Raw genomic sequence first — 17,787 nt, forward strand, 5'->3', positions numbered from 1 at the left:
AAGAGCGTCGGAATATGAACGAGGAAAAGCAAGCACTGGTGACGGAACTGCATAAGCCTGCACGCCGGAATTACCCGCGTCGACGTGTAGACGTGCGCGGCATCGACGAGACATGGCGTGCGGATCTTGTTAATATGACGTCATACGCTGGACAAAACAAAGGCTACAAGTACATGCTCACAGTCATTGATATTTTTTCAAAGTATGCGTGGGCTGTACCGATAAAGAGGAAGTCTGAAGATGATGTTACGAAAGCAATGGAATCTGTGCTTGTCGAAAGGACGGGTGGCAAGAAATTACACGTCGACAGAGGAACAGAATTTTACAACTCGAAATTTGAATCGCTTATGACACGTTAAAGAATCAAACTTCACTACACGTACAGTAATTTGGAGGCTTCGATCTGTAAACGTTTTAATCGGACGCTGAAAGGTAAAATGTTGCAACGGTTCAGCATGCAAGAAAGCTACAAGTGGCTCGATATCTCATCTGATTTGGTTTTGGCTTACAACAACGTCAAACACCGAACCTTAAGAATGAAACCGTCGGATGTCACCGTTGCAAACGAAAGGCTGTTATCACGTCAGGCGTACGGAAGGCTTCGAGCGTTACCTACCATATCGGCAAAATTAAAATCCGGCGACAAAGTTCGAATCAGCAAATTCAAAAATGTCTTCGAAAAAGGTTACACCCCCAATTGGACGACTGAAATATTCACGATTGGTCGAGTGGAAAATACTCATCCTGTGACGTACGAGCTCAAAGACTACCGAGATCAACGTATCGCTGGTGGTTTCCGAGAACAAGAGCTCCTCAAGATTGAACATCTGGATATCTATCTGGTGGAAAAGGTGCTCAAGAAGCGTGGGAGAAAAATATACGTCAAATGGTGAGGTTTTGACAATACACACGACAGTTGAATAAACGAATCGGACATGTAACATTTGAATAAATGAATTTTTTGTAAGAACGTATGTGCCTCTTTATTTTATACCCGACACATAACACGTATGCATCTTTATTTTTTAAACAATCGACAGACATATGCATCGTTGTACAATTTTTGAGATTTCGGAGCGTTCTTATTCACTATCCTACATAATAATAATATTTTTTACATCATGGTACAGTTAAAAATTACAAAGCTAAGGTGTAGGCTTGTAGCCCCACGGAAGCGTGTCGGTTTTGTTTTGAAACACGATCCGCTTGTCGTGATTCCAGCTAAGTGCCACTTCCGGCTGTTCTACGGTGTATACCTTGTGCTTTCGACTTGATATCAAATGCTGATTTGTAGACAAATTTTCACGGTTCAAAACACATTCCAAATAATCGTTGAAAGTTATTTTTCTCAACGCTGATCCTTTGACACCTTTGGCACGTTTATTGTCTTTCTCATCTCCCAAGACTCGCAATGCGTACAATTTAGCTCTTAATCCTACAAATTCCAGCATTATTTTTCCGTTATTCTCGTCTTTCATCAAGCTGAGAACTTTTTTGTTCGCTAGTGGCATTCCATAAACGTTGTCAAGCGGATAATCAGACGTATCAAATTTGTGCAAGTCCTCCTTCATATGGTCGTATTTGTCAGGGACGGTAAAATTGTAAATCAAACTGTCGGTATCCGTGTACATTAATTTTGCTCGGTAGCCAAATTTCCGTTTGACATAATTATAATCAAAATCGTAAATGTATGTTTCAGCCAGATCCATGATGGAGAAACCTGCATACAATTGTTTATTCAACTTGACTTTCGGCTCACTCATCTCGACGATAATTATATCTTTGTCAAAAACGGTACAGCTGTGAAAATTGAGTTTGACTATAGTAGCTCTAGCACCGTATCTTCCATCCCATTCCGTGATCAGCGTGACATCTCTATACTTCCTAACATTTTCTATTCTTTTGCCAAAAACTGCGTTGTTTATCAGTTTGTAAAAATTTTTCTCGAATTCGTTGTGAGATTTTTTGCGCAAATCGGTATTCAAATCAATGTATCTTTTGAGCCACGGGGTTTGTCTGAATTTGAGAACTCTGTGAATTTTGAGTAATTTTAAGCCTAATTGTAAGCATTGTTTCAAAACGCTGTAGTGAGCAACGTAGTTTTTTTTGGAAAGTAGCGTAAGCGTTAATTTCGGTTGCTTACTATTGGAGATCGGAGGTATATAGTGCTTTGGACACAGTGGTAAATCCTTATGAATTTCATGCAGTTCCTCAAGATATTCCAAATCCACCCCCAGTATGTAACCAAACTCCGCATTCTCCGAGATGGTAACAACGTCGCATTGTCCGATGTCTGATAACCATTCGAAGGAACTGTATGGCAGAGCAAAGCTCATAGCAGCACCGTACAAATTATTAACGTCAAAGTACATAAGATAAGATTCTTTGACCTCAGGATCGAATTTCTCTCCCATGTACCTGTTGTTAGCCTTTGCGTATCTGTTCGAGCACTGTGACACACCACCACGAATACGTTTTTCGATAAACATAACCATATCTATGTCGATGAGAAGCTCGAGCTCGATGTCGGTACACTTTAACATCGCATCAAACGACAGACCGGGCGCGGTGTAATAATGTAACGGGTCCAGGTTGTACGTTGTCCCACAGCTCTGTCAAAAGTCTTGAAAAAAGTCGGCTAGTAAAAACACGTCCGTCTGTAAATACAAGTCCGAATACTCTCCCAAAGTTTGAACGTTAAAAGTTTGCCAAACTTTACATGCATGTGCATAGTCATCGTCTGATATATCCCGATCATTTAATTTTGAGTAAAATTGTTGTTTGGATGGTAGCTGTCTGTCCTTGAGCTTTTCCCAACTGTCTTTGTATTCGTACGGGAACACTACTTCTCTGGTCAATAACTGAAATTTATCCAAGCCACGATAAAATTTTCGTGTGATTGATTTCTGATCATCACCGAGATACGTTGCTAATTACTCAAGACTACTGGGCATGAAACGGTACGAATCTACGAATCTAAACTTCATATTTGTCCCCTCGACATATTTTGTAAAAGAAATGTACTTTTCTTTGTTTACGGGTAGAAGCTCAATTGTGCCCTCGAACGATGTAGCCAGTGCTTTGATCAGAAAATGTTAATCGTAACCCGACAGATTGTGGAATATCACTGGGATAGTGTGCGAATTTCAATAATTTAGATTCCAACCTCGATGAGCAGCACCACGGTACTTTCCCGTGAAATGGCAGTGATCACGATGTTTCACGTCTGTCAGTGTAACCGGTTTTTCACAAATGTGACACACTGTTGTTGAATGAAATTCGTTGATTTGATTGAAATTGAGCGGTTCCATCGGTACAACAGTTTTGACATAAACTTCTAACGAATGTGCCAATTCCGCTAACTCATTCACAAATCTTTGAATGCAAGTCTCTCCACGATTAATTTTGAATTTTGAAAGCGAAACGTCAAACGCACAATGTAGATAGTAAGCTATACTATACGGAAAATGCTTCTGATAAATTGTTCTTGTACCCATCTTTTTGAGCGTAGGTTCCAGTAAACATTCGAGATCCGCGTAAATGCAGAATGGAACGGTTTCTATGAGATTGAAATCTTTGAATTTCAGTATTTTTTCCTCATTTGTAGGTCGGATAACTTTGGTTTCGTTTAAATTCATGCAATCTACATTGTGCTTTGTTCAACATCTTTTAGAATGAAAGTAAGTCAAACATCTATCGCACAACCAAGTACGACGATTACGTTCAGAAATTTGAGAACTCGTCAGTCGAGACCAATTTCGAATACAAGTAAAATGACAGATTCTATTTTGTTCATAATGTTCCATATCGAGATCATCATCGTCATCGTCAGTGATTTCAGTTTCTATCGCCAAAAGATGAATTACAGGTTCATCAGACTCATTTTGACTCAGGTGAATCAGTACTATTTCACTTTTTTTCCGATCACCTTGGTCTATACTATAAACGTTAATTAAAAGGCCGTCAAGCTTCTCAAATTTCGAAATGGTGTTTTTGTCTAGAGACATAGGAAGCAGTAAGAGTGGTTGTTTCTGATGTTTACCACAGCCTCCTCAACACTGATATGCTTAGGTAACGGGGTGTACGTGAACACACCGCCTCGTAGTGGCACGTACTTGTTGATATTCACATTCAAATTGATTATTTCAGTCAGCGACCAGCCTAAATCCTTTTCCTGGAAATCTTCAACCTTTTTCAACAAACGCTCCGTCGCGTTTTCGATGAACCATTCGTTGATATCCGTTGTCTGGAGGATGATTTTATTTCTCGTATTAAAAAATTTGATCTCTTCCACCGTGCAATCATCTTTTCTAACTTTAAATTTACAAGCCAGGATAACGTTGGCTTTCAAGCTCCTGTCTTTCTTCAAAGCGTTTTTTAGTCTCGTGACAGCTAGTACCTTTGCGTCTTCTAGAAATCTCTTCACATCTTTATGCTTCAAATTGAAGATGGATCCAGTTCGAATTCTCCCCTCGAAAGCTGATTCCAAATCTTCCCAGTGAACTCGATCACTTCTTCTTACTTTTCGCGTACCTCCACCCGTTTTCGGAAGACGTTTGAATTTTTCCGCAAGCGCTTTCAAGAGTCCGATCGTTGTGATAATTCTCGTCTTTTCTCTAATTGATGAAGCCTTTTGCAAAATTTTGTTCAGAAGCCAAATATTTTTTTCCAAATTTTATCCATTTCTGAATCTCTGCTGTTGATGATGATTTGTCCAAGATTTTGTACGCCGCTCCCATAATATCGATCAATCTCAAACACTTCGCGGATTCCATGTTGAGCTTTTTCCTCGCGTATACTTGACAAGTTGTGACTTAATGATCGGACAAGTTGTGACTTAATGATCGTTTGCACTGATGAGCGTCCTTTTTATAGGACAGCTGTACGTATGCTTGTGTATGCGCGCGCACCTTTCAGCATTCTCAGTGCGATAGTAACTCAACACCGCTGATCTATGATGGCTCTGAATGTTCCGCGGCTATCGGTTGACCGTGCACTCTGGTCTTGACTGAACCCGTTCAAAATTCATCGTTGAGTTCACATGACAGTTACAAGCCAAAAAAATGTCACGTGGGTAATATCAAACTGACATCCGAGTAAGTGAAAAACAATTTTTAGAACCATCAATTTTGGTATGTCGCGTGGTTAATAACGTGGGAAAGGAATGTGAGGTGGTTAATGTTACACATCAGCGATATCCGAGTGGATGAAAAACAATTCTCGGAACTATGAATTTTGGAATGTCACGTGGTTGATAACGTGGGAAAAGAATGTGGGGGTAGTTGATGTTACACATCATTCGTCTCATCGTGGGAAAAGAATGTGGGACGGTAAAAAAGTTCTCGCCCCCGCCGCACCCTCTACCGTTGGCAGACGAGCACAACATGAAGACTTCGACCTTCGGTCGGTTATATTGTCGGTAAAACAGCACGATTCTGACCTTTGACCGATAAGAATTGTTGGTTAAGCAGTGCGATTTTTACCGTCGACCGATACAACTGTCGGTAAGGTTACATGGTTTTGACCTTAAGTCGGTATGGCAGACTGTGACGTCATCGCGGGAAAGGGTTCGAGTCTGGGGATAATGTCGGTAAGTGTCGGTAACAGGAATCTGCGTGTAGAACTTTCATAGCTATACTACTCTTATTCAAGCTAGTTATTTATTAGTTACTTTCCTCAAACATTCAATTTTTCTCTATTTCGACTAAATACGCATTTCAATTGTGTGAAAATTATTCAAAGGGAAGTGCCAGGGTTGGGAAATGAAGTTTGGGGCGGGGCGGCGCGTGGTTGCAGTACTACCCCATAGTGTTACAATGCTTCAGCCATAGGGCCAGATGACCAGCCATTCACGAGAAAAATGTTCTGAAAGTTTCGTTCCTATGTTATATACCCATAAGTAATTTCCATTAACGGAATGGCCCGGTAGTCGAGGTGGTAGCTGGCAAGCGTAGCAAGCTAAAGGTTTCCTGTTTGAACCGTCCGCTAGGGATTTATTTTTTTCGTTATTTTTTTTCGGATTATTATTCATTTAACTTATCAATGAGTTAATTTACTATAATAATAATTATATAAGAAACATTTAAAAAAAAATTCTTGCATCATACTTTCGAAGTATCTATTTGTTTGTTTTTTCTTGAAAAATAACTATGCAAAAAAGTTCAAATTGAAAACATGTTCCATTTCAGCATGTTGAAATTTTCCGTTCAAATTTTTCCTTCAAATATGCGTTTGTATTGTATATTCAATAGAATATTGCGTGTATAAGAGAATAATCATCAAGTTGTGAAGAATATGAATAAAGATATGTTCATTCGCTAGATCTCAACATTGTACAAGAGCCAGAATGATATTTGTCGTAAAAACATTCGAATCAAAAGATATTTGAACAATTCGCGCATCGAATAGATTAGATTTTTTACAAGAGCAGGGAGTTTTGAAGATATCTATCGAAAACAAACGACGTTAACATTTCTAAAAATATTTCTTTCTGCGGTTAGTTTCGATGCGAACCATGCGTATTGGATCATGTTGTAAAAAATGGGAGATGATAACTGATGGTGAACGATCGATTGAATTTTAATACAATCTCCTCGGGAATTATTCTTTCGTTCCTTTTCAATTAAGGTAGCGCAATTTTTCAGGCGTTCAATGAAATTTTTACCTGTCTGTAAGAATATACATCACAGGGTTGCACTAGAGGTGTACACTTCGGCGAAATTACTTTGATAGTACAGGTAGGACATTTTTTGTCGTCTTGGAAAACCTCGTCTTACAGTTCTGATTTTGTTTCCCCCCCCCCCCCCCCCCAAGAGTCAATAATGAGAAGAAACTTTTTTTCTCAACATAGGGCTTCAAAGATTTGTTAAGAAAATTGTTTTACAACTTTGTAGTCAGCTTTTCCGATTTTGATGACGTGATAATAACGTTCTTGTATTTTATGGCGTAATCATCGATCGTCTTCTGGACTCTGGGTCTAAATTTGCCTGTTGTCTTCTGCAGGTATACGAATACACTCGGCAGGACACGTCCAGAAGGAGTAATAGCATATCGTGCAGTAAATGAAAGCGCAACTTTATTCATGTCTAGTTTCTTCACAAATACGGTCCTGCTTCCTTTTTGGGTGAAAGTCGGGTTGAAAGTGGATTGGTATTGACATCCTGAAAACACATGAAAAAGTACGACATTCAATGAACGAAGTGATGTCACAATTAGATGATTATACAGGGTGTCCCTAAATTGAGGGACACGGACCAGCGAGCGTGATACCTGACTGAAATGCAACCGAGAATTTCTTTACCGGAACCTCGTCCGACGCATAGTTTTTGAATTATAAGCGATAGCGTTAGGCCAATCAGAGTGCACCATTTCATCTGGATTTGCCGCCACGGAAATTGCTGTTTTGTTCGCTGGGTGAATTATTATTATTCGGTTACAAAGTAAATATCGGCACCTCCCCTCACTCGCTGTTGTACCCCTTCTCGAGCGCTGACCTCGGTATTGTTGCCGCGGCACACGCTGCCGGCCGCACACCCACGGACGCACACTCGTGTGTGTGAAAATAAGCGAATGCCCAGCTCCACAATACTACGAAACACACATACACGAGTGAAAATAAAAATAAATCTCGAAATAAATCAGCGGATTTAAGATTTAATGTTATAAAACACTTCCAATCATCGATGTATGCATAAAACTAGAGATTTTAGACGATTGATATGCCGTTAGGGTTCATAATTAGTCATTCAATTAATCTGAATTATGCTTTCCGAACATTTTTTGTGTCTTTGCAACATAACTTTTCCACTGATTTGAAATTCATCATTGACATCCGATTTTTCAATAATGCGAGGGAACAACAACTCGCTGAATTGACGTGTCAATAGGTTTGTAAATCAATTACAATTCACCTGAGTTAACACAAAATAACTGAGTAAATGAGAATTCACTGAATCACTAAAAATGATAACTGAAATCATGAGAATTATTTGAGATATAAGTGAATTAGGAAGAGTTGTAATAAGTCAAGTTACTTTGAATAACTTTAGATTCGTGCCTAAATTTTATGTTTAGAGAGAAAAATAATTAAATTCAAATAAAAAAGTAATTTTAAATCAAGAAGAAGAAAATTTTCAAATACCTGAATTCAAATGAAGCAATTTGAATTTAATAAATCTATCCGAATTTGAGGAGAAATAATAATTATTATTTGGACCAGAAAAATGAAGTCGAATTACATGAATAAATTCAATTAATTCAACTCAAAAAAATATGGTGTCATTCAAATTCCCAGTTATTTCCTCGTCGATTCAATGTGGGTCTGGAGTGGCAAGTAACGTTGAAATTGTTGAGATCAATGCTAGTGATGGCCACTTATCTGAGAATAATCGATGTATTGATTAATCGATTTCAACAAAATAATCGGACACAGCTCGATTGAATTGGTAAAGATTAATCGATTTGGTAAATTTCTGCGTGTAGTCTTAATATGAGAAGAGATATTTTGATAATTCATAGTCTTATTCAAAATATTTTTAAGTTTGATAAATTTTGAGTAATTAATACCTAAACCACATACATCGATACTGTATTGCATCGTTCGTATGAGTAAACAAGCGGCTTAAGGCTGACCGTGAGCCAGCCCTCGAACTTCCCGTTTTCACACTGCAAATTCAAGGTTCATGGAACAAACAAATATTAATATCCAATTCCAATTTTCCAACTACGAATTCAGAGTCGTGATTGACGATTCAAAAGCCCTCGCATATCATATTACATAAAAAAATATTACGATTGTTTTTATTTTGAACCACTAATAATGGATCGACCATCATAAATTTTAGAAATCTGACCTTGGATCGGTCACTGATGACCGGAAAAATCTCCACTTACGCATTTCTACCAAAATCCGAATATTTTAAGATTTTGTTTCACCATGTGAGTTCGCCATTTCGAATTTTTCAAATCTAACCCCAGATTCGTGATCAGCGACCCCAAAATCCTCATGGTACCAATTTTCATTCAAATCCGTTAATCCATTCTCAATAATATGTAAATTTCCTTTTTTAAAAATTACCTCAATCAAAGACCTATCCGATGAGGGGGGATGCCAACAAGATTTTTCATAAAAAAAAAAACTTCTAAACATCGAATTTAAAATCGAAAAGCGATGAGTCTCAGTATCCCTTCGTGCTTTTGCTGCCTATTTTGCGACAAAAAATGTATTTTATAGCCAGACAAATTAATGCTCGAATTAAATGGGATTTCGTAATTTCGACAATGCTTCATTTTACCTGGAAACATCTTTTCTTATACCCGGACATTGCCAAATTTTCGAAAGAAATTTCGATTATGTAGACAGAGAGAAGCATTTTAGGGCACAATATCCTTTCACGGCAAAGAAGGAATGAATTCAGAGACACGAAAATTTAGATAAACCAACTGAGTGATAAGTGAGTCATACCATACATTATTTCACTGAATAAATTATTGATTATTCGGAAAAGGTTAATTTTGCTAAATTCATGTTACATACTAGATTTATTCGCACTGTTTTCGGCAACACTCAATTGTTCCATAAATCAGTTTACGGCGCTACAAATGTTATTGGATAAAAAAAATTCTCATGTTCTTCCCATTCGAAGTCACAAAAAATCGATGTACTCCAATTCCAGAAACATAATTTCAATCATGTTCCATGATTCTGTGTTATTATTACTAGGAAATGAGAAACATCGTACGGTACTCTGTTTTGTTTTCGGTATTGACAACTAATCGTTCCATTCGGTATTGATTTGCGGTTTCGAAAAATGCGGCTTTTCGCTTGTTACTGGGGCAGCGATTTCTCCTGCAACATTCGACCAGCTGACCGATAACTTCTCGACCGACATCCGGAGTAGCCGTTGTCGTTACCTTCACGATTTTTTTTTCCAGGGCTTCTTAGAAATTAGGTGGATCCTTGTATGTACTTCTAAGTCATGCTCTACACGAAAGAATTCAACGGATTTACTTCCGCTGATCGTAGTGGCCAAGCGATTGGCGTCTACGGCGTATCTTATACCTGTCCTGAAATCTGTCATTTACAAATTACCATGATCAACGAATATCTCTGCTCTACGTTTAAGTAGACGATTATTCAGCAGATCTGGAAGCTTGATTTTCAGAAACTTCAGGTAAGTTCTTCAATACCATCTTGCGCGTAAAAAGCAGAGACCAATCTGTCGTACGAAAAACCCCGCATTGATTGAATGTATAATCAACCCATAATGCTCGCTGAATCATTGATTGGTCAAATATTCCATATGAATTTTTCCGAACAGTCATAAAACAGGTCTCCACTTATGAAGTTCAAAATCAAGCCAATGTGATGATAGCAATTTATGTCTGTATTGAAGAATTATTAAGCAAGCTTTCCAGCTCGTCATCCAACATGCTGCAAAAACACATTGGTAATCCATCGAACTTGATGGCTCAACTTACGAACATTGCGTGGATTTCATTTAGCCCAGTGATAAACGTTGTGGACGTTTAACATTCAAACCAGATCGAAATTCTACTTATGTGCGAACAAGATATGAAACATGAACAGCGGTTCCGCTTTATGCTGCTGTAATGCGTTGTCGCAAGAATTTATTCTTTCCGCATGGTCTGACCCATACAGTGATTGAACCTTTGCTAAGAATGGAAGACTAACTGATTAAACCCAGATTATTCAGAAATAATTCTTCGAGTACTACTTTCCGGGTAACTAAAAATCTCAAATGAAGCTGATTGACCGCGAATTCAAAGTTGCAATGCACAGAAAAAAGAAGAATGGAAAATTCACAGTTTTTTATGTAACGTAGCGCTTCGAAAGCAACTTGAAAAATCAAAGTTTCAGGTGTAAATTTTACATTTTCTGTCGAAATTACATATTAAAAATGTGAAATTACATTTGTAACTGTAAGAATTCATTTTTAAAATTGAATTCATAAAAATGTTATCTAAAACTGTAATTTTTCCAGTTTTATTTACGAAGCGCCACTTACAATTGCAATTTTTCCATTTGTTCCGTGTAGTTACTCATTATTCAGATCATAGATTAACGACTTTCAGACATTTTCAATATTATGTTGCTGAAATAAGTTCAGTCTTTCGTTTTCAATCGAATTCTATTTTACACCCGTTGTGTACGGAAAGTAATACGGCTGCATAGCAACTCGAGAGTCAATTGTTATAAACAACGCGCTTTGACTGGCAACTGGCAGATTTTGCTCATATTGTCTTCAGCATCGCCCGAGTACAATTGTCTTCACCATGGATTTTTCAAATCGCGAGATGTACGATATGGTGCTGATGATGGGAAGGTGTGACAACGTTGCGGGGGACGCAGCTCGCGAATACGCGGACCGGTATCCGTTGAGGCGGCATCCGTCTGCGAAGGTCTTCCGCCGCTTGGAGCAAAGCCTGTGCGAAACTGGCAGCTTCGTCCCGGATCGTTCTAACGCTGGACGTCCGAGATCCAGACGGACGGTCCAGTTTGAAGAACGTATCCTTGACAATGTTGACAGGGCGCCTACTAAAAGTACTCGGGGTTTGGCCGCGGAACACGAGACTGATAAGTCAAGCGTACACCGGGTCTTGCGAACTCACGAGCTGAAACCATTTCACTCGCAAAAGGTTCAAGCACTGCACGGTCCAGACCGTGTGGCAAGAACCGCTTTTTGCGAGTGGATATTGGAGCAGCATCAAGCAGACCCGATGTTCGTATTTAACATCTTATTTACGGATGAGTCGAATTTCGATCGCGACGGGGTTTTCAACAGCCATAATATCCATCATTGGGCAGAAGAAAACCCGCACAATGTTCGGGAATCAAGCCACCAAGTTCGCTGGAGTATCAACGTGTGGTGCGGCATGCTTGGCGATGAGTTGGTAAGCTTGTTTGATAATGCATGGAAACAGATATAATTTGCTACAGTTTTATTGCTTGACTTCGAAAAATTTCTTTAAAGACGTGTTTTACTGCTTTTCATGAAAATAACTTTGTTGAATCACTACAGTCAAGATATTTTATCAATAATTATAATATTTGAGCGATCAGTGATAGAGCAAGGATTATCGTTTAATTATGCAATCACACAATACGGGGTAATTTTTGACACAGATTGGCCCCTGCGTTCTACCGGCAAGATTGAATGGAAACTCGTACCACGAGTTTCTTGAAAATCAGCTTCCGGAACTGCTGGAGGACGTTCCGCTTGATCGCCGAGCCGCCCTGACTTTTCAGCATGATGGTGCTCCAGCGCATTTCAGTGCGCGTACGCGTCAGTATCTCAACGAACGGTTTCCGGGGAGGTGGATAGGCCGTGGGGGTCCCATCGCCTGGCCACCGCGATCACCTGACCTGAACCCTCTGGATTATTGTCTATGGGGGTTGATCAAAGAATTCGTGTACAAGGACCCACCGAATTCTTTGCAAGCTCTGGAGGCTAAAATCGTGGAAGCGACAGCGACGGTGACTCCGGAAATCGTTCATGGAGCGATGGAAAATTTAGTTAGGCGCTGCAGGCTTTGCATCGAAGTAGGTGGCGGCCATTTCGAGAACCTGCAGCCCCTGTGACGAGTCGTCACACTGACCCGATCAAAAACGGCACTTTTCAGAGCCACCAAATAATTTCGCAAAGAACGATTAGTTGTCAATACCGAAAACAAAACAGAGTACCGTACGATGTTTCTCATTTCCTAGTAATAATAACACAGAATCATGGAACATGATTGAAATTATGTTTCTGGAATTGGAGTACATCGATTTTTTGTGACTTCGAATGGGAAGAACATGAGAATTTTTTTTATCCAATAACATTTGTAGCGCCGTAAACTGATTTATGGAACAATTGAGTGTTGCCGAAAACAGTGCGAATAAATCTAGTATGTAACATGAATTTAGCAAAATTAACCTTTTCCGAATAATCAATAATTTATTCAGTGAAATAATGTATGGTATGACTCACTTATCACTCAGTTGGTTTATCTAAATTTTCGTGTCTCTGAATTCATTCCTTCTTTGCCGTGAAAGGATATTGTGCCCTAAAATGCTTCTCTCTGTCTACATAATCGAAATTTCTTTCGAAAATTTGGCAATGTCCGGGTATAAGAAAAGATGTTTCCAGGTAAAATGAAGCATTGTCGAAATTACGAAATCCCATTTAATTCGAGCATTAATTTGTCTGGCTATAAAATACATTTTTTGTCGCAAAATAGGCAGCAAAAGCACGAAGGGATACTGAGACTCATCGCTTTTCGATTTTAAATTCGATGTTTAGAAGTTTTTTTTTTTATGAAAAATCTTGTTGGCATCCCCCCTCATCGGATAGGTCTTTGATTGAGGTAATTTTTAAAAAAGGAAATTTACATATTATTGAGAATGGATTAACGGATTTGAATGAAAATTGGTACCATGAGGATTTTGGGGTCGCTGATCACGAATCTGGGGTTAGATTTGAAAAATTCGAAATGGCGAACTCACATGGTGAAACAAAATCTTAAAATATTCGGATTTTGGTAGAAATGCGTAAGTGGAGATTTTTCCGGTCATCAGTGACCGATCCAAGGTCAGATTTCTAAAATTTATGATGGTCGATCCATTATTAGTGGTTCAAAATAAAAACAATCGTAATATTTTTTTATGTAATATGATATGCGAGGGCTTTTGAATCGTCAATCACGACTCTGAATTCGTAGTTGGAAAATTGGAATTGGATATTAATATTTGTTTGTTCCATGAACCTTGAATTTGCAGTGTGAAAACGGGAAGTTCGAGGGCTGGCTCACGGTCAGCCTTAAGCCGCTTGTTTACTCATACGAACGATGCAATACAGTATCGATGTATGTGGTTTAGGTATTAATTACTCAAAATTTATCAAACTTAAAAATATTTTGAATAAGACTATGAATTATCAAAATATCTCTTCTCATATTAAGACTACACGCAGAAATTTACCAAATCGATTAATCTTTACCAATTCAATCGAGCTGTGTCCGATTATTTTGTTGAAATCGATTAATCAATACATCGATTATTCTCAGATAAGTGGCCATCACTAGCATTGATCTCAACAATTTCAACGTTACTTGCCACTCCAGACCCACATTGAATCGACGAGGAAATAACTGGGAATTTGAATGACACCATATTTTTTTGAGTTGAATTAATTGAATTTATTCATGTAATTCGACTTCATTTTTCTGGTCCAAATAATAATTATTATTTCTCCTCAAATTCGGATAGATTTATTAAATTCAAATTGCTTCATTTGAATTCAGGTATTTGAAAATTTTCTTCTTCTTGATTTAAAATTACTTTTTTATTTGAATTTAATTATTTTTCTCTCTAAACATAAAATTTAGGCACGAATCTAAAGTTATTCAAAGTAACTTGACTTATTACAACTCTTCCTAATTCACTTATATCTCAAATAATTCTCATGATTTCAGTTATCATTTTTAGTGATTCAGTGAATTCTCATTTACTCAGTTATTTTGTGTTAACTCAGGTGAATTGTAATTGATTTACAAACCTATTGACACGTCAATTCAGCGAGTTGTTGTTCCCTCGCATTATTGAAAAATCGGATGTCAATGATGAATTTCAAATCAGTGGAAAAGTTATGTTGCAAAGACACAAAAAATGTTCGGAAAGCATAATTCAGATTAATTGAATGACTAATTATGAACCCTAACGGCATATCAATCGTCTAAAATCTCTAGTTTTATGCATACATCGATGATTGGAAGTGTTTTATAACATTAAATCTTAAATCCGCTGATTTATTTCGAGATTTATTTTTATTTTCACTCGTGTATGTGTGTTTCGTAGTATTGTGGAGCTGGGCATTCGCTTATTTTCACACACACGAGTGTGCGTCCGTGGGTGTGCGGCCGGCAGCGTGTGCCACGGCAACAATACCGAGGTCAGCGCTCGAGAAGGGGTACAACAGCGAGTGAGGGGAGGTGCCGATATTTACTTTGTAACCGAATAATAATAATTCACCCAGCGAACAAAACAGCAATTTCCGTGGCGGCAAATCCAGATGAAATGGTGCACTCTGATTGGCCTAACGCTATCGCTTATAATTCAAAAACTATGCGTCGGACGAGGTTCCGGTAAAGAAATTCTCGGTTGCATTTCAGTCAGGTATCACGCTCGCTGGTCCGTGTCCCTCAATTTAGGGACACCCTGTATAAGAGAATTATTCAAATGGGCATTCGTTGTTTGAAAGACCATTCACACAATTTGATTGCATTTTTGTCACATAGCTGTTTGATCAGTGTTGATAATATATTCATTGTCAAAATTGAGTATTGAATCTCGGGTTTGTAGATGGAAAGTGTCTGCTGCAGCCAAGGTTTCTTCAAATGTCACCATTTCCTTTTGTGATACGAATTTCGTTACTTTTCGTTGACGAATTCCGTGCTGTTGTTTAAATCTCGCCACCCATTGCACATTTCGAGTGGTCACTTGTTGATAAATTATGCCTAGCTTCGACAAAACAATCGTAAGTCCACGAATCTATCGCTGAATATTTGTCAAATACAGATCCGCCTTTTTCAATTTCTTCTTCCCATCGAGATAAATATTACTTTTTTTTTCAAACGATGACATTCTTTATTTTGCAGCGCTTTCAGAATCCACTGAGGATGTGCTTTCACAATGTTGATGCATTTTGTTTTGTATTTTAACGGAATATACTCCGGCTCTTTGGATTTTTTTTATGGGGGTTCATACTCGTCCGATGAATCGTCTTTTTTAATCCCTTCAAATTCTACTTCTTGACACTCTTTATTCTCGTGAAGTAACTCTTCATTAATCACGATCTTGTTTTCACTCACCAAATCCATCACATTATCGTAAAACTTCTCAGCAATCAGCATAGCTTCGTGAGGAATTAACAGCGAACCTTCTGATGTTATTAAATCGTTTTCAACAAGCAGTGCATTGAAATAGGTAACTGCATCTTTAATCAGCCACTTCGATTTATCGCTGTCAGAAGAATCTTCGGTAATATCCTCTGCAAATTCCGAAGAACCCGCGATTTCTTCACTTCCATACATTGTAACTACAGAATGTTAGCAAAAGAAAAACTTCGAAACACGTCTACTCATTCCAAGCGTGAAAATTCAGACTGCTCGTTTCTTATTCTTCTTCCCCGTTTGTAGTGAATAGGGCGGGAAGAGGGGGGGGGCATAATGGCGCTTTATCCCTCCACTCTCCCTGTTTTTCAAAAGCCCCTATTGGGGGACCTTCGTTTATAACAATCTCATGACACAAAAGACAATCGTATACCTGAACTGGTCAGATAGAATCCGTAAGCCTCGGAACGACGATGTTTATAAATAATATCCATTATAGAAACGAAATATTTTCAATATACAATACGAACGAATATTTGAAGGAAGAAATTTGGGCGGAATATATCAAAATGCTGAAATAAAAAATGTTTTCAAATTGAACTTCTTTGTATAGTTATTTTTTAATTTAAAAAAAACAAATAAGTACGTTCAAAGTACGAAGCAAGAAATTTTTTTTCATATTTCTTATATAATTATCATTATAGTAAATTAACTTGTTGATAAGTTAAATAAACAATAATTTGAAAAAAAGAAATAAAGAAAAAGAAAAAATCTCGAGCGGAGGGTTCGAACAAGGAACCTTCGGCTTGCTACGCTTGCCAGCTACCGCCTCGGCCACCGGGACATTCGGTTAACGGGCAATACTTTCAGATATATAACATAGGAACGAAACTTTCGAAACGTTTTTCTCGTAAATGGCTGGCCATCTAGCCCTATGGCTGGGGCATTGTAACAGTATGGGGTAGTACTGCAACCACGCGCCGCCCCACCCCAAACTTCACTTCCCAACTCTGGCACTCTTCTTTCAGTGCAACTGAATATCTGACAACCGAATGAGTTTGGCATATTCAACCAGATTTTTTTCTCAGTGAAGTGAAGTAATTTTCATTTTTTATAATATAGTCCGAGCAGCCACTATCTAAAATTCATTCAATTCCATTATTATAATTATTTACCTCACATTTGTAGTCATCTGACCAATGATCTTTTTTTTTTTTTATTTTGGTAGCATTTCAAACCTACATCAAGGTTTATATCTGCCATACATCAGTGCACCTTACAATGTTATATCGTTACACATTTAATTACATTTTTTCAGAAATTTAGTCATAATTTTGCAAGCTTCGATATTCGGTCTTCTAATTATAGTTTCTGCAGTTGTGGGAAGTTGTAGCTTCGATTTCAGCAAGTCGTTAATGAACTCAGTTCGTTTATCGTCGAACATCAGGCATTTCCAAAGGATGTGGTTGATGTCCTGGTTTTCTTTGCCGCATTCACATAAGGGGGACTCGACTACCTTTATTTTGGCCAGTGATTTGGCTAGGTTGTAGTGGTTTGCTCTGCGTCGATTTATTGTTACGATGCATTCGCGTGTCAGTTTTTTGTTATGATATCATGGTCTTGCTTCTTCGAGATAGTACCGCTGAAAGTATTTTTTCCCTTTTGTAAGGCCCTCGGTTTTAATTATCGTGTTTGTTGAGTGTAGACGTTCGCTTTGAATGTTTCATTGTAATCTGTGTGTGGTATTTGCGTGATGTTACAAAAATTTTTGTTTGTGGCAGATTTAGCAAGTGAGTCAGCGTGTTCGTTTCCTACTATACCTTTGTGGGATGGAATCAAGAAAAACTTTACAGTGTTATTGGTATGTGTCTTTATAAATTCGTTGTACTTTTTTTT

At 38.2% G+C, this 17,787-nt stretch overlaps 1 protein-coding gene across 1 annotated transcript; it reads left to right on the top strand.

Moving 5' to 3' along the window:
• The first annotated feature begins 437 nt into the window (after window positions 1-437).
• On the top strand, window positions 438-893 carry LOC138191264 (uncharacterized). The gene has a single exon (XM_069137811.1). It carries the CDS (start codon window positions 438-440, stop codon window positions 891-893), a length of 456 nt encoding a protein of 151 aa, XP_068993912.1.
• Window positions 894-17,787: the final 16,894 nt, after the last annotated feature.

This window comes from Neodiprion pinetum, chromosome 7, assembly GCF_021155775.2.
Source record: "Neodiprion pinetum isolate iyNeoPine1 chromosome 7, iyNeoPine1.2, whole genome shotgun sequence".
NCBI classification, from domain to species: domain Eukaryota; kingdom Metazoa; phylum Arthropoda; class Insecta; order Hymenoptera; family Diprionidae; genus Neodiprion; species Neodiprion pinetum.

Bases quoted from the DNA above. Each gene is read 5' to 3' on its own strand.
- LOC138191264 (XM_069137811.1), top strand. From the start codon at position 438: ATGTTGCAACGGTTCAGCATGCAAGAAAGCTACAAGTGGCTCGATATC.